Source organism: Balaenoptera acutorostrata, chromosome 18 (genome assembly GCF_949987535.1).
Source record: "Balaenoptera acutorostrata chromosome 18, mBalAcu1.1, whole genome shotgun sequence".
NCBI classification, from domain to species: domain Eukaryota; kingdom Metazoa; phylum Chordata; class Mammalia; order Artiodactyla; family Balaenopteridae; genus Balaenoptera; species Balaenoptera acutorostrata.
The window spans coordinates 76,147,625-76,169,999 of record NC_080081.1 but is presented as its reverse complement, the minus strand read 5'-3'; the positions used below and the strand labels follow the sequence as shown (position 1 = coordinate 76,169,999).

Below are 22,375 nucleotides of genomic sequence, written 5' to 3'. Positions count from 1 at the left end.
TAAGCCACTTAACCTCAGTTTTCTTCACTTATCAAATGGGAATAATCTATACTGAACAGACCTCCTAAGGTTATTATGAGAATCAAAAGGAAAATTTGTAGTGAACGCACAAAGTGTGAGAGTAAAGCTGTTGATTGTATGGAATGTTGTGGACAGATGTGCGGGGTTATGATGTTAGTCATCGGTCGGTTGCCCTTGAACATGTGGGAAGACAAAAATTAGCGAACTTGCCTAGAAACGATGCCCAAATAGGTAAGCAAAAATAAATTAATCACACTCTTGTGTTCCTTGTACGGGTTCATTGTACTGATTTCAAACCACAGGGGTCTGGCCAACGACAGCTTTTCTTTCTCACCTCCAAACTTTTCTGTTGGTTGGTTTCTACTATTGTGCTATTTCTTTTTTTTTTTTTTTTTTAAATTTTATAGCTACTTTATTTATTTATTTATTTATTTTTGGCTGTGTTGGGTCTTCGGTTCGTGCGAGGGCTTTCTCTGGTTACGGCAAGTGGGGGCCACTCTTCATCGCGGTGCGGGGACCGCTCTTCATCGCGGTGCGTGGGCCTTTCACTATCGCGGCCCCTCCCGTTGCGGGGCACAGGCTCCAGACGCGCAGGCTCAGTAGTTGTGGCTCACGGGCCCAGCTGCTCCGTGGCATGTGGGATCTTCCCAGACCAGGGCTCGAACCCGTGTCCCCTGCATTAGCAGGCAGATTCTCAACCACTGCGCCACCAGGGAAGCCCTATTGTGCTATTTCTATTATGGAAAATTTCAAACATCCCCTTACTCCCTTCTATTCCCTTGTTCCCATTTGTCCCTCTTTGTTTGCTGGAGGATCCCAGACGTTGTCCTTTCATCCACGAATGCTTGCATGTCTGCCAAACGTCTTGCAAGAGCAGCTTTCTCGGCGGCCTCCATCCACTCCCTCACCCTCGGCACCGCTCTTCCCAGCCCCACCCCGCCATGGAGCCTGTTTTCTTAATATTTTTCTTTTAATTATTTATTTATTTATGGCTGTGTTGAGTCTTCGTTTCTGTGCAAGGGCTTTCTCCAGTTGCGGCGAGCGGGGGCCACTCTTCATCGCGGTGCGCGGGCCTCTCACTATCGCGGCCTCTCTTGTTGCAGAGCACAGGCTCCAGACGTGCAGGCTCAGTAATTGTGGCTCATGGGCCTAGTTGCTCCGTGGCATGTGGGATCTTCCCGGACCAGGGCTCGAACCCGTGTCCCCTGCATTGGCAGGCAGACTCTCAACCACTGCGCCCCCAGGGAAGCCCGCCTGTTTTCTTAAGAATCACCGAGGACGTCATCCGGAGACCATTTCACAGTCTCATCCTCAGCTTCCGACACTGTTGGATGGAGACCGCTGAGCCAGGCACTGTCAGGTGTGGCGGCTGACCCCCAGACCTGAAGGCGCTCACAGCTGCCGGGGGCTCAGCCCGAGGAGGAGCCCGCGGTCAGAGGGCGCCTGAGGGACGGCAAGCCCAGCCGAGGGGGAGGCGGGGCCGCCGTGGGGGAGTCGGAACCAGGACGAGCAGTGCTGGGAGGCTGGCTGCAGCCGGCCCTGGGGCTGGGCTGGAAGCCTCAGCAGGGCTTGAGAGGCTGGTCTGGGCGCTCCTGGAGGGATCGGCGTGAGCAGAGAGCCTGGCCGTGGGAAAGCTCAGCGCCACGTCTGGGGAAGGGGACGCAGGTCTGAGACGAAGGTGTGTGAGAGAACCTGCCGATTAGTGCATCGCGTTTAGGAAACATGCACAATGCTGAGCGTCAACAAGAGCTTGAGTTCAGAGGAGCCTCTAAAGCAGACAACTCACCTGAAGCGCGATTTCTTGCTAATTCCCAGGGGTGAGCTGGGGGAGCCGGCGTCTCTTGGTGTCCGCACGTACCTGCAGCCGTCACCTCTTTGCACAATGTGTCAGCCACCTCATATGCACCATCTCTAGAGCTGGCAGCCATCTAGCGAGGTAAGTAGTATTCTCCTTTTACAGGTGAGAGGCTGAGGTCCGAGGTTAAATGGACTGCCCCTGGTCTTCTAGGCGTCTAGGGTCTTCTAGGCCCCTGGTCTTCTAGGCTGGTCAGTGGCTGCAGCAGATCCAGGCCTCTCTGGTTCCATCCCCTGTGCGGAGCAGCTGGTCTCCCTCTAGATTAGTGTCGTGTGGGTACCAGCCTCTCTCGGCGCTCCTGTTACAGAGCCCGAGAAAAGGAGTAGGGGGTCCAGCGAGCGTGCCACGAGCCTGGAGCCCACCATATTGGCACCGTCGTCCTAGAGTGAGATCCCCAGTGAATGGGATGGAAGCTTCTGGTAGTTGGTAAACAGTCGACACACACACACAATCTGACCTGCAACAGCGACCCTGTGTCCTGCCTCTTGTGCCTCCTTAGAGAGGCCTTCCCTGACTGTCTCTCCCACCCTGTTCACTGCATCACATGTTTGCCATGTACCTGGCTTTATTTTCTTAATAGCATTTATTGCCATCTAAAATTATGTTATGTCTTCATTTGTTTATTATTCCCCTCTGTAGACTGTAAGCTCAGGAGGTAGCTTTGTCTTGGTAACTGATGGATTCTGAGTAAATGCCTGGCACGCAGTAGATGCTCAGTATTTGCTGGGTGAAGACGAATCAGTAAGTGTTTTGCCTGTTGTACCTGCCTAAGTCATTTGGATATTAAAAGTAACAAATGAAGACACTCCCCCTCCCCCTGCCCAAATTTCCACACTGTAGGTGTGAAGAGGGACAGGGACAAACTCTACTGAAAAAGCAGTCACTTACACTTAGAAATGAAGTAGTGAGGTCCCTGTCAGGGGAGCATTCAAGCAGGAATTAGATGACCATTTTATAGAAGTGGTTCCCATACCAGGAACATGGATAAGGACCTTCCAATTCTAAGGTTCCATGATTTGGGGTCAGTGAGGGGGAAAGACTTTAGTATATAGGTTGTGGGGACCTGGTTGACACAAGGACATCATAGTCTTTGGAACGGCTCTGGATGAGAGTGAAACCGCAGGTAACCGTTAGTTAAACCCATTTCACCTGTAACCTGCCTTCACCAATCAAGGTCGTTTGAATTGTTACAAAGGACCGGTGTGTCCTCCAGGCAGCACGGAGCCTAAGCAAGATGTTTTCCAGGATCTTGGAGTCAGCTGTGTCTAATTCACGCAGAGCCTGTTAAGACTGGATAGGACCACCGACCCTCCAAGGGGGCGTGCGTGAGAGTTACAGGCTCCGAGGCTTTGGAAGTGAGAGGTCCCAAAGCCCCGCCCTGAGCTCGTGCCCCGGGCCTCCGGCTTGGAGCGCCGAGGCCCGCCGTCTAGTTACGCCTGCGCAGAATCGGCCTGCCGTCTAGTTACGCCTGCGCAGAAGCGCGACGACGCACCTTCTCCCAATCCCCTTTCCCCGCCCCCCACGCCCCGCGCGCCCGAGGCGCCTGCGTCTTCGGCCCTCATCCCTTAAGTACCCCCGCCCCTCGCCTTCCTGCGAGTGGGTTTGCGGCTTGTGCTGCAGCTTCTGCGCTTGGCTGGCTGGCGAGTAAGCACTCCTTTTGCTGCAGACGTTGGCGTCCCCCGTGTTGGGGCTCCTGACGCGGCGGGCAAATGGACCTGGTTCCTTCCGTAACAAGGTGAGACAAGAACTCCTTTTCTCAGGCATTTGCTGGTTGTCCGCAGGACAAGCTTTGCTGCCCTGAGCACCCACCACTGTCGGCAGGCGGGGGCCCCAGGAGCAGGAGGCCAGCCCAGGCCCGGGGAGCGCGTGCATCTGCACAGACCACCCTGGGAGAGGCCGGGGTGTGCGACTCAACGCGTCCCATGACCTCAGACACTCTGGGATTGATTGGTTCTGAGTCGTGGGCGACAGAGGGCTTTTTCATAGAATCGGCAAAGTAAAGGAAAACTGTGTTTTTAACAGCTGCCTTCACCCCCAGAACGTCCACGTTGGATAATTGTCACTTCTCTTCCATCAGAGTCTAAGCAGTAGATCTTTCCAGATCTCTCTAGAACTAGTGGTAGGTCTGCGGGTGGTCCAAGAAGGGTGGTAGTTGGATTTACCCTTAAACAGAAACTTCTCGAGGAAGCAGGTGAGAACTGGTAGAAGTTCGTAAAGAGCCCATCCTCAAAGCATGAGTTGCAGGTGAGCAAGTGAACAGAGCCGGGAGGAGTCTCTGGGTTCGCAGGTGGCGCGGGGGCTGCAGCCGCCTTCCCGAGTGGGACGCCTGCTCTGGGTCGTGGGCAGGTGGCCGCAGGCTGGTGGCTGCAGGGTCCCCACGGGCTGGTCGCCTGCTCCTTTGCTGGTGAAGATTCCGCGTCTCTTACTTAGCACTTTACAGACAGTGGGCGCGGGGCGTCGGTACATCACTTCTGGAGAGCTTCCGTGTTGCCACAGAAACCAGTTGGCTTAGATTTACACTAAAATGGCAAAAGAGCTTTCTAATAAGGACCCAGAGGAGTTGAAACCTCCCCTTCAGCAGGCAGAGAGACTGAAGAGAAAGGCTCTTTTTCTGAATTCCCAGCCCCTAACTGGGCAGTAGGTCACCAGGCCGCTGGCATCTATACTGGTTCATTTATCACCAAGTGTGGACAAACTCAGGGGAGTCTGGGTTATGACAGGCAAAGTCAGGTGTTATAAAGCAGTGATCCAGAGCCCATCTGTGTCTTGTGCACACAGGAGGTGCTGGATAAGTTTTTGTTTAAACGACCACATGGTAAAGAAGCACGTCGATCACTTGAACGTGCTTGGGTATTTAAAGGCAACTTAAACAGTATACATCAGCCTGCAGCCTAAGCACCCCACCCTCCGTTTAGTTAATACCTTGACTTCACTTGGCACTTTAAGAATATCTTACTTCAGCTCTTAGCTTTAATACTGCAAGTCAGTTAAATCTGAACAAATGGGGAGGGACTTCCCTGGCGGTCCAGTCGTTCGGACTCCGCGCTTCCACTCCTGGCTGGGGAACCGAGATCCCACATGCCCTGTGGTGCAGCCAAAAAAAAAAAAAAAACTATCAACGAGTGGGGTTTTTACTCTACGGTCTGACGAGACCTTCAGGCATGATGAACGGGTGAGGTAAACTTAGAAGCTATCCAGGTTGGTTAACTTCACATTTAACTTTAACCATCCATTTATCTGACTAAAGCCTCAAGTACTTGAGCAATAAAGCAGCAGCCCACTTTAATACGCAAAAGAACGGAAATGAGGAAGTTGTAGCAATAGAATTGAGACGCCGTGGTCTTGTAGGGAGAAAAGTGCAACAGCTGTGAGGGAGGGAGGGCCGCGCTGTCTGAAAACCAGCTCACGTGGCGCAGTGTCCTGAGAAAACGAACCCCCCAGCTCCGCCTCCCAGCTCTTCCTATGGGAGCTTTCTCTGGGTTTAACACAGCTGTGTTTGCTCTGGATAAGTTGCTGACAGTGATCTCTGCAACTGCCTTTTTTCCCCTCTGGAAAATGAAAAACTGCTTTCGTGACTCCAGACAGCTTGGAAACTGGCAGCAGGACGGTGGGGACGGCGCTGCACCCCACGCTTTTATGAAACCTCCCCCGACATCTGGGCTGCAGCACCAGCTCCCAGGTCGTTTAGGTCAATAAGTTGCCTTTAATCCCACTCTGGCCTGTTTCCCACACGTTTTTTTTTTTTTATTTTTTTATTTTTTTTTTATTTTTTTTTAATGAGGATCTTGAATCAGATGCGTATGTTTGATTGATTGATTGATTGATTGATTTTTGGCTGTGTTGGGTCTTCGTTTCTGTGCGAGGGCTTTCTCCAGTTGCGGCGAGCGGGGGCCACTCTTCATCGCGATGCGCGGGCCTCTCTCGCTGCGGAGCACAGGCTCCAGACGCGCAGGCTCAGCAGTTGTGGCCCACGGGCCCAGCCGCTCCGCGGCATGTGGGATCCTCCCAGGCCAGGGCTCGAACCCGTGTCCCCTGCATTAGCAGGTAGACCCTCAACCACTGCGCCACCAGGGAAGCCCCTCCCACACGTTTTTTTAAAGGTATAATTGACTTACAACATTAGCTTCAGGTGTGCGAGATTTGATATTTGCATACATTGCAGAATGACCACAATAAGTCTTGCTAACATCGTCACCATACGGTTAGAACGTTTTTTTTCTTGTGATAACTTTTAAGATCTACTCCTTAGCAACTTTCAAATACGCAATGCAGTATCAACTATAGTCCCCACGCTGTACTTTACATCCTCATGACTTATTTTATACCTGGAAGTTTGTACCTTTTGATCCCCTTCACCTATGCCACCCCCTGCACCTCTGGGAAACCAGCAGTCTGTTTTTTGTTTTTGTTTTTTTTTTAAATTTATTTATTTATTTATTTATTTTTGGCTGTGTTGGGTCTTTGTTTCTGTGCGAGGGCTTTCTCTAGTTGCGGCAAGCGGGGGCCACTCTTCATCGCGGTGCGCGGGCCTCTCACTGTCGCGGCCTCTCTTGTTGCGGAGCACAGGCTCCAGACGCGCAGGCTCAGTAGTTGTGGCTCACGGGCCTAGCTGCTCCGTGGCATGTGGGATCTTCCCAGACCAGGGCTCGAACCCGTGTCCCCTGCATTGGCAGGCAGATTCTCAACCACTGCGCCACCAGGGAAGCCCCAGCAGTCTGTTTTAAGATTCCACATATGAGATGGTTTGGTATTTGTCCTTCTCTGTGACTTATCTAATTTAGCATGTTGCCCTCCAGGTCCATCCATGTTGTCCCATATGGCAGGATTCATTTCTTATGGCTAAATAGTATTCCATTGTTTACATACACCATGTTTTTATCCATTGATGGACACGTAGGTTATTTCCAGATCTTGGCTATTGTGAACAATGCTGCAATGAACATGGGGTGTCAATAACTCTTCTCCACATGTTCCTTGTGGGATATTATTGTAGTAAGAACGACTACAAACTGTGCTGGTGTCAGTTTTTCTGTATTCACATAGTTCAGAAACTAAATCTAAACAAATCTTGACTGTTTAGAACAATCATAATAATGACTAACTGGAGAAGACGACAAGGAGGAACCACAATACTGGTGGTCACGTTAGACTGCAGGGGTGGCCAGAGTCGACAGTGCAGAGGGGACAGAGCTTTTGGGTGGAGAGGGAGGGTCAGACGGAAGAGCACTTCACTGTGGAGAAGCCGGACACACTTGGGCCAGGTGGTCAGGGGCAGCATCAGTAGTCATAAATCCTGCTGACAGTATGTACCCTCGATACGACAAGAGGAAAATGGCGCTCTTCCTCCCCCAAACCCATGATCCCAGGCTAATCGTGAGGAACAGTAGACAAACACCGATAGAGCGCATCCTGCAGTGTCCCCGTCCGTCCTCTTCAACACTGTCAAGATCCTCATAAACAAGAAAAGTCTGAGAAAGTGGCCTCACAGCCAAGGAAGACCTAAGGAGATGTGACAGCTGGTGGTCACGTGTCATGGATGTGACCCTGGAACAGAAAAGCACAGGAGGCCTAGCTTCTCTCTCTGGAATACCTTGGGTTCTTCAGAAGGTGCAGAATCTGATATTTAATGTCTAGTTTTAAAAACTGTTTGAAACAGTGGTATTCAAGCATCTACCTGCCAAGTTTTCCTAGCACACATCGTGACCATAAAAATGCAATATAATAAAATCTTTTAGGAGGAGAAAGGTGTTTGCCCTGAGAGGTCGATAATGATTTCTCAAGGAGGTGATGTCACTTGAGCCAAGCCAGCCACGGAGACCCAGGAGGGCAGGGCGCGGGTGGTGGTTTAGAAGAGAGGCAGGGAGGGTGGGACCAGGTCGTGAGGGGCCTTCCACGCGGTGCTGAGCTGCTGTGCAGACGACGCGGAACCGCTGAAGACCTGCACACAGGGCAGGGATACGGTCAGTGATGATCCGGTTGGGGTTTAGGAAAGTTACTCTGCTGTCATGAGAGTCCGGATTGAAAGAGTGGAAGTAGGCAGAGGCTTGGGAAAACATTTCAGTTTTGCAGGACTGAGATGTAGGGGCCCTAAAGCAATAGGATGCTTAGTCTGCAGACTGTGGGAGCTACAGACCCAGGGCATCAGTGGTATTCAGAATGGCAAGGTGGCAATCAAAGACGGTACTTAAAACTATGACAGTAAGTAGGTTACCGGAGCCAAAATAAAGTCCAGTATAAAGGCGTGCTGAGATTCATCATAAGGAGGATCATTCTCTTGAAAGGGGGGCGTGGAGGCAAGAGGGGGCGGCGTGCAAGCTATGCCTCCACATACGGGACCCTGTGAACGTGCAGAGAAGGGAGAGCACCCCAGGGACACGGGAGGGGACACCACCAGTGTGTGTGGAGGTGAGTGGGGCTCCGGAGCTGTGGAAATCCTGATTGGGGTTGGACCAGAGGCCTTGGTTTGAGCTTAACTTACTAGGAAATTGGGAGCTAACTTTCAACTAAAACTTTTTTTTTTTTTTTTTTTTTAATGCAGGGACTGAGCAAAGCTCTACAAGAACAGAACTCCCAGTGTCAGGACTGCCTGGTAGATGCAGGTGAGGAAACCAGTGCTGCCGTCCAACAGAAATGCAAGGTGAGCCATAGAGGTGATTTAGTTTTCTAGTAACCACATTAAAGTAAAAAACTGGTCAGATTAATAAGTTTATACAACCCAATATATCCAAGGTATTAGCATGTCAACACGTGGCACTAGTCACATTTCTGGTGCTCAGTGGCCACCGTCTAGAGGTCCTGTACAGGCTGACATCCTGAGTGTCAGTAGGGATCGCCTGTGTTCTGCCTACAGCAGTGAGAATTAGGAGATGGATTCGTGATCCCAAGTCTTCAGGCTTGGGATATCGTCGTGATGACGTGACGCCACGAACAAAAACAAGGACCACCCATGAGTCAGCATCTGCTGTGCAAGAAAGAGACAATGTCGCTCTTACGGAAAGGATGATTTTTATTTCCATCCTAAATGATTATCACACCATTATTTAAACACATCTGAAAAATCCTGAAGTAATTTAAACTGAAGGCACAGAACAAATCAAAATATCTAACTAAGCTTAAAATGAGAGAATTCAAATATTTCGACAGTATCAATAAATTATGAACAAGTTTCCATCACCAAATATCATTCTGACCAAAAGCTATAGTCTTTTATAATAAAACCAAATTAGCTTAAACTGATTTCAAGATTTCCACGATAAAAATAATATTGGAAAAAAGCCATCTTTCAAAATATTCATTTTATCACCAGGTTCGCTGTAAGTATTTTATTTATAACAAAGTGGCAGTTAAGATATTTGTTGACGGGTGATCACTCCCCAAGAATGATGCGTTCTTACAAAATGTTTAAAAAAAAATAGCAAAGTAGGCTACAAAATTCTATTTGGGGAGCAGGAAAGAAGACTTGTTCCATGTCAATTAGAATAACAAAGCATTTCAATATCAAATTGCTTCAAAAGCCAGTCATCACATAACAGTAATATACTGCATAGGGCATCCCACTGTATCTTGGTTAACTGCTGATCATACAGTGTCGCTAAGGGCTTGAACAAGTCACTAACGATTATTGTTGCCATTTCTTATTTAGTCAAGAGATATGTTTAAAAAACATCGTTAAAAAACTCACTGGAATAATCTGTGACACGCTACAGAAACAATAAACCCCAGCAAGGCAACTGCTAAGTTTTGAAATGAAGTGGTCATGCTTCATAATATACTGTAGTATTCTGAAATACATTCTCTGATCAACACCGTTTATTAGAGGTCACTTGTAAATTAGCTCAGATTCTGAACTAGATTTCTAAATGAAACTTTTTTCAAGTATGCATAATATTCATAAGGTAAAGACTTTCCTCGTATTCACTTCTTTATGTGGGATTCCAATGGACAACCGTGATGGTTAAAGGACAAACAAAATGGGCTGGTCAGTTTTCAAAAACTTTTCAAAAAACATGAGCTAGTCTAGTGACCAAGGACTGATTGAAAAGTTTTTTTAAAATCTGGCATAGCAGGTTTCAGATGTTAGTATCTTTCAGAATTTTTCCTGAAATAACTAAGTAAAGAAATAATGGGGAAAAATAAGGGTTTCTAAAACGCTCAAGAGAATAAAATAAAAAAGGTGTGTCTTTACTTAGCTGTGATATATATGAATGTGCATTTAACAGCAATATGGTTTCATTTTTATCATCTAATTTAATTACATAAGTCACAGAAACATTTCCAGCCAAGTTTGCTGATAGGAGTATAATACAAACTCTAGAAAACGATTTTTAGCAAAAACTGCTTCAAAATTTTCCTACATAACAAAACATTCTTTCGGAAATGAATCTTTAATGCTTTTGGACCGTCCAAGTAAATGCAGCTTTTACCATCTCCAGCTCTAAACTATAATTATCTCCCAAATTCCTTTGTCACTGGATAGTGTTATCTTTTATTCTCTACTATTTAATAATGGTACATTATTTTTAAAAAATCTCTTTATGGGGTCTCAGACTTAATGTCTTCATCTATGAGTACTGAGATTAAAGTAGAAATAAAATAAGCCAGAAAAATCACCTTATAAACAGTATGAAGTTTTGAAATGTGGCACCGGTGTAAACTGGGAAAGGCTTATCCAAACTCAGAACGCATCCATTCCCAGCACTGCCGCCCCAGGGGCAGCACACGCTGCCCGTCTTGGGCACGTGGAACTCATTTTATGACTCAGTTATTGAAAACAGAGCCACCAGAAGTCGTCTGACCCAGCTGGCTGGCTCACAGTTTGGGCAGACTTCATTCATTATTATAGCTCACATTTTGACAGCTGAGAATCTGAATTCTGAAAATGTGGTCTCACAAGGGTTAGTGGAAGACGGGCACTGGGCACTGAGCTGGCAAACGGAAGGAAACCATTTAAATAACAAAGGACGAGCCTAGTGGTTTTGACCCTGCGTATACCCAGCTGTGTCAGCAGCCCCTAACAAACAGAAACTCGACAAAACCAAAGGGTTTTCTTTCCAAGCCCTAAAAAAAGGAAGATGTTTGACTTAAAACCAACTTCAGAATCTACACCAGGCTGCCAGGCCAGCAGACCACTGTCAGTGTGACTTTGCTCCTCTGCCCCTTCAGCATGGGGACCAACGCCGAGTGGCTCATGCCCACGGTCGACAGGCCGTTTACGGCCACGATCATGTCTCCACACCTGCACAACGACAGACAGAGAGAGTCACTGTTTCCATGATTCTGAAACTGTTATCCCGGGACTTGCTTCGCAGGAAAACCGCACTTAACCACTGTCAATGACTACGCTATGCTGTTTACTTCGAGAGAGATCTGGGGTGATTTTTAAGCCTATGTTGGCTTTCCCTTGCCAATCAAGGACACCCCTTGCCAGCCTCTCCTCTAACTGGTAGATGATTTTAAGGGCAAGCAGAATAATTTTCATATAAGCTTAAGCAACATATAGTTAAGAGAATAAATCTGCTGCCTCTTAAAAATACCAGATGATACATTTGGACGGTGTTGCTGATTTTCACTGTTCATTCTTACAGCTCATACATTCGAGGGCTCAATTAATTGAGACTAAGACCCACACCTCCTCTTTCAGCTACGGATGCTCACCGTCCTCCAAGCCGAATTACCACCAACGGATGATGAATCTGAAGACCTTTCTATCCTTTATGATTTTCAGTCTTTAGTTTGAATACAAATATGCTACTTTATTGTGAGCTACTTCAGTTTCTTTTTGGAAGTAAGTGGAAGTTAGTTTCTAATCTGCATGAGACCCAGACTGGTTGAGTAACTTGGCCAGGAGAACGGTGAAGTCATCCCCCCACTCCTCTTTCCTCCTAAAATAATGATTTTTCCATCTGCGTCAGGATGAGACTGGTCCGGAGCAAGCTAACCCTGATGGACTTGTCCCAGTGTTCTCGAGCCGTCACTTTGCGTCTGCAAACAGCGTAGACTCCCCATTTGTGCAGCCCTCTGACTAGGCTGTCGGCATCCGCTTCTCAAGAACCGTTTCTTTCATCCAACACTAGGCACTAAGAACTTAGTCACCCGTCTCCTCTGTTTGTGTAATCTCTTGATATGACACCTCTTTCTTCTCACCGTGCCTGAGCTTTGAAAAAGAGGCGGCACAGAGACTGAGAGAGTGCTTTTTGCCCCGTGGTGACAGCAGCGGGGCTGAATGGCAGCGGCTCTGAGCCACACCGTCCTGGTTTAAATCACCGTCAGCTGCTCCCAGCTGTTCGACTGTGGCAGGTTTTTAACCTGTCGGAGCCTCAGTCGTCTCGCGTATAAAATACGAACCACAGCAGCGCTGACCTCACAGGTTGCTAGGAAGAGTCAGTAACCCGTGCCCAGCACCTAGTCCCGTGCCTGGCACGCACGGCATCCGTCCAGTACGGACGAAGACTTCACTACATGTGCAAGGCCCTGTGATGGCTGCCAGGGATACAACAAGAAATGCAACAAAATCCCTCCCATGTGGACTTGCATAAATTGAATGTTAGGCTGACATAAGTGCTGCAGAGAAAAAGTTACCTAATGACAGGACTGGACCCAAGTGTTCAGAGCAAGCTGTCACGTCACAATGTGTCCAAATGACTCAGCTTTATTTTGTTAATCTAATAACAGGCACTGAACCTATGAGTGCCAAGATGGTAAAGGTGATGCTTCACTCTAGATCAGGGCTGGCAAACTGTTCCTGTAAAGGGCCAGATGGTAGATAAATATCTCAGGCTCTGCAAATCACTGGTCTCTGTCACAGCCACTCGGCTCTGCCATCGTGGCTCGGAAGCAGCCATGGGTGATATGCAAACGAGCGAGCGTGGGCATGTTCCAATAAAACTTTATAAGAACAGACATCAGGCTGGATTTGGAGCTGACCCCAGTCTAGATCGTGTCCATCACAATCAGCACAAAGTACATCATTAAACATAACAAGACTCACTTTAATCTTCCATCGTAATAAGCAGGAGTTCCCAAGACAATGGTTTTAATGAAGAAAGGCTGATTGGTGTGGTTTTCTTCATATCCACCAACGATACTGAAGCCCCAGCTTCCCAAGTAACTTCTTCTCAAAACTATATCATGGCAGCTGTGAAGGGCACTATAAACAAAAACAGAAATCAAGAAAAATTAGTGTGAAGGCTTTTTATAGCCTGTTCATCTTTGTTATAACTCCACACCATGTTACGTGCATCATTGTTGGGGAGCAATAAACAACATGCTAGAACTTCTCATCTGGTCTACTTTCTTAGCTCAGTGATCAGCATTTAAAAAGGCTCCTGGGATGGAGAAGAGTCCCACAGTGGCCTGACATTTTAGGACAGTGCAGGTTATTTTCATTATTCTGAATCTTCTGCAAAAAAACAAAGCACAAATGAGCAGTTGTCTGGTACACCCAGCAAATCATAGTGGAAGAGCCTCCCTCTTAGGAAAACCAGAGCTGCTACCCTAGGGGGCGGCCCCTCTGACCCACAGTTGTTGAATACGGGTTTGCATACAATAGAGACCTCCGAGAATCCACAGAACAGTGGCTGTTTATTGACAGGTATCCTTTTGACATAGGTGGGCTCAAAAATAGGTTTTACTATCCTGTGTATTTTTCTATTTTTTAATTTTATATTGGAATATAGTTGATTTACAATGTGTTTCAGGTGTACAGCTAAGTGATTCAGTTATACATATATATATATATATATATATATATATATATATATATCCATTCTTTTTCAGATTCTTTTCACATCTAGGTTATTACAGAATATTGCAGAGTTCCCTGTGCTATACAGTAGGTCTTTGTTGGTTATCTCTTTTATATGTAGTAGTGTGTTTATGTTAACCCCAAACTCCTAATTTATCCCTCACCACCATGTTTCCCTTTGGTAACTGGAAGTGTGTTTTCGAAGTCCATGAGTCTGTTTCTGTTTTGTAAATAAGTTGATTTGTATCATTTTTTTTAGATTCCACATATAAGTGATATATGATAATTGTCTTTCTCTGTCTGACTTCACTTAGTATGATAATCTCTAGGTCCATCCATGTTGCTGCAAATGGCATTATTTCACTCTTTTTTTATGGCAGAGTAGTATTCCATTGTATACATGTACCACATCTTTATCTGTTCCTCTGTCGATGGACGTTTAGGTTGTTTCCATGTCTTAGCTATTGTAAATAGAGCTGCAGTGAACATTGGGGTGCCTGTATTTTTTCAAATTATGGTTTTCTCTGGATATATGCCCAGTAGTGGGATTGCTGGGTCATATGGTAGCTGTTTTTAGTTCTTTAAGGAACCTCCATACTGTTCTCCATAGTGGTTGTACCAATTACATTCCCACCAACAGTGTAGTTGGGTTCCCTTTTCTCCACACCCTTTCCAGCATTTATTGTTTGTAGACTTTTTAATGATGGCTATCTGACTGGTGTGAGGTGATACCTCATTGTAATTTTGATTTGCATTTTTCTAATAATTAGCAATTCTGAGCCTATTTTCATGTGCTATTTGGCCATCTGTATGTCTTCTTTGGAGAAATGTCTGTTTAGATCTGCCCATTTTTTTGATTGGGTTGTTTTTTTAAATATAGAGCTGCATGAACTATTTGTATATTTTGGAGATTAATCCCTTGTCAGTCGCATCGTTTGCAAATATTTTCTCCCATTCTGTGGGTTGTCTTTTCATTTTGTTTATAGTTTCCTTTGTTGTGCAAAAGCTTTTCGTTTAATTAGGTCCCATTTGTTTATTTTTGTTTTTATGTTCATTACTCTAGGAGGTGGATCCAAAAAGATATTGCTGTGATTTATGTCAAAGAGTATTCTGCCTATGTTTTCCCCTTAGAGTTTTAAAGTATCTAGCCTTACATTTAGGTCTTTAATCCATTTTGAGTTTATTTTTGTGTATGGTGTTAGAGAATGTTATAATTTCATTATTTTACATGTAGCTGTCCGGTTTTCCCAGCACCACTTATTGAGGAGGCTGTCTTTTCTCCATTGTATATTCTTGCCTCCTTTATCAAAAATAAGGTGACTATATGTGTGTGGGTTTATCTCTGGGCTTTCTATCCTGTTCCGTTGATCTATATCAGTACCATACTGTTTTGATGAGTGTAGCTTTGTAGTATAGGCTGAAGTCAGGAGTCTGATTCTTCCAGCTCCTTTTTTTTTGATCAGTATATTTTTAAATTGAAGTATAGTTGATTTACAGTGTTGTGTTAATTTCTGCTGTACTAATTTCTGCTGTACAGCAAAGTGATTCAGTTTTACATATATATACATTCTTTTTCGTACTCTTTTCCATTATGGTTTATTGTAGGATACTGACTAGTTCTCTGTGCTATACAGTAGGACCTTGATGTTTACCCATTCTATATATAAAAGCTTATATCTGCTAACCCTAACCTCCCATTCCACCCTTCCCCAAATCCCCTCCCCCTTGGCAACCACCTGTCTGTTTGCTATGTCTGTGAATCTGTTTCATAGATAGGTTTATTTGTGTCATATTTTAGATTCCACATATAAGTGATGTCATATGATATTTGTCATTCTCTATCTGACTTCACTTAGTATGATAATCTCTAGGTCCATCCATGTTGCTGCAAATGGCATTATTTCATTCTTTTTTTTTATGGCTGAGTGGTATTCCATTGTATACATGTACCACATCTTCTTTATTCCTCTGTCCATGGACATTTAGGTTGCTTCCATGTCTTGGCTGTTGTAAATAGTGCTGCAGTGAACACTGGGGTGCCTGTCTCTTTTTGAATTACAGTTTCCTCTGGATATATGCCCAGGAGTGGGATTGCTGGATCATATGGTAGCTCTATTTTTAGTTTTTTAAGGAACCTCCATACTGTTCTCCATAGTGGTTGTACCAATTTACATTCCCACCAACAGTGCGAGAGGGTTCCCTTTTCTCTGCACCCTCTCCAGCGTTTATTGTTTGTAGACTTTTTAATGATGGCTATTCTGACTGGTGTGAGGTGATACCTCACTGTAATTTTGATTTGCATTTCTCTAATAATTAGCGATGTTGAGCACCTTTTCATGTGCCTATTGGCCATCTGTATGTCATCTTTGGAGAAATGTCTATTTAGAACTGTCCATTTTTTAATTGGGTTCTTTGTTTTTTTTGTTGTTGACTTGTGAGCTGCTTATATATTTTGGAAATTAAGCCCTTGTAGGTCACATCATTTGCAAATATTTTCTCCCATTCTGTAGGTTGTCTTTTTGTTTTGTTTATGGTTTCCTTTGCTGTGCAAAAGTTTGTAAGTTTGATTAGTTCCCATTTGTTTTTATTTCTATTGCCTTGGGAGACTGACCTAAGAAAACACTGGTATGATTTACCTCAGAGACAGTTTTGCATACGTTCTCTTCTAGGAGTTTTATGGTGTCATGTCTTATGTTTAAGTCTTTAAGCCATTTTGAGTTTATTTTTGTGCATGGTGAGACCTGTGTATGGTGTATCTTCACTGATTTACATGTGGCTGTCCAACTTGCCCAACACCACTTGCTAAAGAGATTCTCTTTTTCCATTGTGTATTCTTGCCTCCTTTGTCAAAGATTAATTGACTGTAGGTGTATGGGTTTATTTCTGGGCTCTCTATTCTGTTCCATTGATCCATATGTCTGTTTTTGTGCCAGTACCACCCTGTTTTAATTACTGTAGCTTTGTAGTACTGTCTGAAGTCTGGGAGGGTTATGCCTTATGCTTTGTCTTTTTCTTCAGGATTACTTTAGCAATTCTGGGTCTTTTACGGTTCCATATGAATTTTAGATTATTCTAGTTCTGTGAAAAATGTCATTTGATAGGGATTGCATTAAATATGTAGATTGCTTTGGGTAGTATGGCCATTTTAACAATATTCTTCCAATCGATATCTTTCCATTTCTTTGAGTCATCTTCAGTTTCTTTATTCATGTTTTATAGTTCTCAGCATATAAGTCTGTCACCTCCTTGGTCAGGTTCATTCCTAAGTATTTTATTTTGGGGGGCGCAATTTTAAAAGGTATTGTTTTTTACATTCCCTTTCTGATAGTTCATTGTTGGTGTAAAGAAATGCAACTGATTTCTCAATGTTAATCTTGTATACTGCTACCTTGCTGAATTCATTGATCAGTTCTAGTAGTTTTTGTGTGGAGTTTTTCTCATATAGTATATCATCTGCATATAATGACAGTTTTACCTCTTCCTTTCCAATTTGGATACCTTTTATTACTTTTTCTTGTCTGATTGTTGAGGCTAGGACTTCCAATACTATGTTGAATAGAAGAGATGAGTGGGCATCCTTGTCTTGTTCCAGATTTTAGCAGGAAGGCTTTCAGCTTTTCACCATTTAGTATTATATTGGCTGTGGGTCTGTCATAAATAGCTTTTACTATATTGAGATATGGTCCCTCTATACCCACTTTTGTAAGAGTTTTTTTTTTTTAAATGATGAATGGATGTTGAATTTTGTCAAATGCTTTTTCTCCATCTATTGAGATGATTACATGGTTTTTGTCTTTTGTTGATGTGGTATATCACATTGATTGATTTGCATATGTTGAACCATCCTTGCGAACTTGGGGTGAGTCCCACTTGGTCATAGTGTATGATCTTATGTGTTATTTTCTTGAGAATTTCTGCATCTATATTCATCGAAGATATTTTGGCCTGTAGTTTTCTTTTTCAGTCGTGTCTTTGTCTGGTTTTGGTATCAGGGTGATGGTGGCTTTACAGAATGTCTTTGGGAGTGTTCCCTCCTCTTCAGTTTTCTGGAAGAGTTTGAGAAGTATCGGTATAAGTTCCTTTTTGTGTGTTTGGTAGAATTCGCCTGTGAAGCCATCTGGGTCCTGTTCATGACTTTTTGTTCATAGGGAACTTTAAAATTGCAGATTCTATTTCACTTCTAGTGACTGCTCTGTTCAAATTACCTATTTCTTCTTGATTCAGTTTTGGTGGGCTATTTGTTTCTAGAAACTTGTCCATTTCTTCTAGGTTGTTGAATTTGTTGGCATATAATTGTTCATAGTATTCCATTATGGTTTTTTGTATTTCTGCGCTATTGATTGTTATGTCTCCTTTTTCATTTCTTATTTTGTATATTTGGGTTCTTTCTCTTCTTCTCGGTGAGCCTGGCCAGAGGTTTGTCAATTTTGTTTGTCCTTTCAAAGAACCAGCTCTTGGTTTTACTGATTATTTTTCTATTCTTCTAATCTCTATTTTATTGATTTCCCCACTGATCTTTATTATGTCCTCCTCCTGCTGATTTTAGGTTTTGTTTGTCCTTCTTCTTATTCTTTTATTAGGTTGTTTATTTGAGATGAAGGCCTGTATTGCTGTGAACTTCTAAGAACTGCTTTTGCTGCATCCCATAGATATTGTATGGTTGTGTTTTCATTGTCATTTATCTCAAGGTATTTTTAAATTTCCTCTTTGATTTCCTTGTTGACCCACTGGTTTTTTAGTAGCATATTGTTTAGTCTCCTTGTAACCATTTTTTTTCTCCCTCATTTCTTTTTCTGTGGTTAATTCCTAGTTTCATGCCATTGTGGTCAGAAAAGATGCTTCAAATAATCTTACTCTTAAATTTGATGAGGCCTGTATTTTGCCCTACTATGTGGTCAATCCTAGAGAATGTTCCATGTGCACTTGAAAAGAATTGTGTATTCTGGTTTTTTCTGGATGTAATGTCCTGAATATATAAATGAAGTCTAACTGTTCTGTTCTGTCAGTTAGGATCTTTATTGCGTTACTGATTTTCTGTCTAGAAGATCTGTCCATTGATATGAGTGGGGTGTTAAAGTCTCCTACTATTATTGTATTCCTGTCCATTTCTCCCTTTATGTTTGTTAGTATTTATGTATTTGGGTGCTCCTACAATAGGTACATACATATATGTTGATGAGTGTAAAATCCTCTTCTTGTACTGATCCTTTTATCATTATATAGTGTCCTTTATCTTTCTTTATGGCCTTTGTTTTAAAGTCTAGTTTGTCTGAGTATTACAACCCCTGCTTTCTTGTCATTTCCATTTGCATGAAATATCTTTTTCCATTCCCACACTTTCAATGTATGTGTCCTTTGCCCTAAAGTGGGTCTCTTGTAGGCAGCATATTGTGGGCTCTTGTTTTTTTTTTTTTTTTTTTAATCCAGTCTGCTACTCTGTGTCTTTTGATTGGAGCATTTAATCATTGACATTTAAGGTAATTATTGACAGATACGTATTTACTGCCATTTTAAACCTTGTTTTCTCATTGGTTTTGTATTTCTTCTTTGTCCCTTTTTCTTTTTTCTTTAGTGGTTTGATGATTTCCTTTTGTATTATACTTATGTCCTCTTCTTTTTGGTTTCTGTGAATCTACTGTATGCTTTTGATTTGTGGTTAATCCTGTTTTTGAAGTATGTTACCCCCTTCCTATATCTATTTGCCTTAGATTGAGCCTATATTATGACTGCCAAACACATTCTAGGGAAAAAGTCTCCATTTTCTTCCTCTCCTCCCCCTGGTTTTATGATTTTGGTGTCCTCTCTCACATCTTCATGTTCATCCTTTCGCTGTTCATTGTGGTTACCATCACTTTCACAGAATTTTTTTTTTTTTAATCTGTGTACTGGCTTATTTAAGTGATTTACTTTCCACTTGTGACTTTCTCTTTTCTATAGATTCTTTTTTATTTGGAGAAGACCTTTCAATATTTCCTTTAGGATAGGTTTAGTATTACTGTATTCTTTTAGTTTTTGCTTGTCTGAGAAATTCTTTCTCTCTCCTCCTATTCTAAATGATAATCTTGCTGGGTAGAGTATCCTAGGTTGCATATTTTTCACTTTCAGGACTTTGAATATATCTCGCTACTCCCTTTTGGCCTGCAACGTTTCTGTAGAGAAATCATAGCCTTATGGGGGGTTCCTTTATTATTAACTCTTTTTCTCTTGCTGCCTTTAGAATCTTCTCTTTAACTTTTGCCGTTTTTATTATAATATGTCTTGGTGTAAGGTCTGTTTGGGTTTATCTTGTTTATCCTATACCTGGATATGTTTCCTTCTTTAGGTTTGGGAAGTTTTCAGCCACAATGTTTTCAAATACATTTTGGTCCCCTTCTGGAATTCCTATTATAAGTAGATTGGCACACTTTATCCCATAGGTCTCATATTGCTTTCATTATTTTTCATTTGGCTTTCTGTCTGCTGTCCCGATTGGGTGATTTCCGTTATTCTACCTTCCAGGTCACTTATTCGTTTTTCTGCCTTATTCATTCTGCTGTTCATTGCCTTTAGCTCAGCTTTCATCTCTGCAAATGAGTTTTCTTATTTTTCTTGGTTCTTCTTTGTAGTTTCTAGCTCATTTTTTACAGTACTCTGCATTTCTGTCCATAGCCTTTCTTAATTCCTTCAGTCTAACAGACCCCATTTTGACAAGGAGATAATGAAAATACTGAAGAGGTCTGTTTCATTGTTTGTTCTTTCTGGGGAATTCTCTTGGTCATTTAATTGGGAGTGGTTCCTCTGCTTCTTCATTTTACTTATATTTCTTATATTTCCTTGTATTTCTTATATTTAGTTATGTATCTCTTACTCTGTGGTCTTGGAGGGCTGTTTATATTCAGGGGCGTCCCTGTGTAGCTTGTGTGGGTTTAATATATTTGGTGTGAGGGTTGTTTTTAGTATGGATGCATGTCGCCTCTTTCCTCAGCATGTGCTGGTCGTTATCCCCTTGATAAGGGGGTGTGCTGATTCCTGGTCCTGGGATTCCTGCTGGTGGTGGCAGCTCAGGCTCACCCCTGGAGCACATGATGGGAGCGCAGGTAGCTCACGACCACTCCTGTAGTCCAGGAGGGAGGTGGTAGTGGCTTTGTGACTGCTCCTGGCGTCTGGGCAGGAGGCGGCTTGCTACTGCTCCTGGAGCCCGTGCAGGCAGTGTCCTGACCTCTGAGCGCACACACAGGGAAGAAGGCTACAATGGAAGGTCCTGCCCCTCCCCTTGTGCGTCCCCCAAACAATGGTGCCTGGCCTCTAAGGCTTCCTCCGTGTACACCCTCAGGTGCAGTCGCGGTAGATTTCAGCGCCCCCGGGCTGTTTCTGCACAGCCAACCCCAGTCCTCTCCCCAGGTCTGATCTCCAAAGGCCAAGTTCCAGCACCCGCCTGCACTGGCGGACATGTGTCTCAGGCTGGGGAGTGCCGGGTGGTGGCGCTGACCATCTGTGCAGTCTTCCCACTGCTGAGGCTGCCATAAGACCAGCTGCTGCATTCTCCTCTGAGGTTCTGAAGCTCCCCTTCTGTCCTGCATTCTCCTCTGAGGTTCTGAAGCTCCCCTTCTGTCCTGCATTCTCCTCTGAGGTTCTGAAGCTCCCCTTCTGTCCTGCATTCTCCTCTGAGGTTCTGAAGCTCCCCTTCTGTCCTGGCTGATCTCCCCACTGGTGAGGGGGCCTCCCAGGGTGCAGGAACCTTTCCTCTTTCACAGCTCCCTCCCAGGGGCCCAGGTCCCATCCTGATTCCTTTCTTCCTTTTTTTTTCTCTTTTTTCTTTTTTGTCCTACCTGGTTATGTGACTATTTTCTTGCCCTTTCAGCAGTCTGAGGTCTTCTGCCAGCATTCAGTAGATACTCTGTGAGAATTGTTCCACATGTAGATGTATTTGTGGGAGAAGGTGAGCTTCACATCTTACTACTTCGCCATCTTGATCGCTTATCCATTTTTCCTTCTCAGGATTGCTTTGGCTATTTGGGGTCTTCTGTGTTTCCACACAAATTTTTTAATTTTTTGTTTCAGTTCTGTGAAAAATGCCATTGGTAATTTGATAGGGATTGCATCGACTCTGTAGATTGCCTTGTACTATCCTGTGCATTTCTCATCTAAAATCCTTGTTACTATTCCTGGCACTTCAGAAAATGCTCTGAACAAAGGAAGAGGTACTGACCCCAAAACTAGCCTGGAATAACAGATAAGGAAAGCTACAAGAAGCATGGGGGTTTCTCCAGGATGCCGTTGGTCTCCGCCTGTGCAGCAGCAGCAGAGGTGGGCACTTGGGCAGAACTGCTCAGCATGAGGGCACAACTTCACACACACAGTTCTGGGCTGAGTGTTTAATAAGATCAGTTAGGTTCCTTCTGATGGCTGACACCTCACAACTTAGATGGCATGTCTGCAGGAGTTGAACAGGAACCATTTAAATCTATGTTGACTTTTTAATGGGGAAAAATATCATATGAAGCAGTTAATCATCTCTGTCATGAAAAATCTCTCTCCACAAAGGCCCTAGAGTTCCCTGAAACAGTTATTCTATTACAGTTTTATGCCCTCTTACTTGTTTTTTTCCTTCTTTTAACTGAGAGGACAAGTCAGCAAGTTAAATTAATAAATGAAATCCAATAATATCCTTGCTTTTTGTGTTATTCTTTATGTGAAAGTACTTTATAAACCATATTGCACTGTATAAATGCTAATTATTATAAATTTATTCCAAATGAAGCTGGATGGCTCAGAAA

General features: G+C 43.9%; 1 protein-coding gene across 4 annotated transcripts in view; it reads right to left on the bottom strand.

Annotated features, from left to right (window-relative positions):
* Nucleotides 1–8,864: 8,864 nt before the first annotated feature.
* The window catches only part of LNX2 (ligand of numb-protein X 2), an 87,352-nt gene continuing 73,841 nt past the window's right edge, over nt 8,865–22,375 (bottom strand). For all 4 annotated transcript variants that reach the window (XM_057532759.1, XM_057532762.1, XM_057532760.1 and 1 more), the window contains 2 exons: nt 12,864–13,022; nt 8,865–11,111 (listed from right to left, as the gene is read on the bottom strand). In XM_057532759.1, coding sequence (XP_057388742.1) covers nt 10,976–11,111; nt 12,864–13,022 — 295 coding nt within the window. In that variant the 3' untranslated portion in view covers nt 8,865–10,975. The remainder of the gene's footprint in view (nt 11,112–12,863; nt 13,023–22,375) is intronic.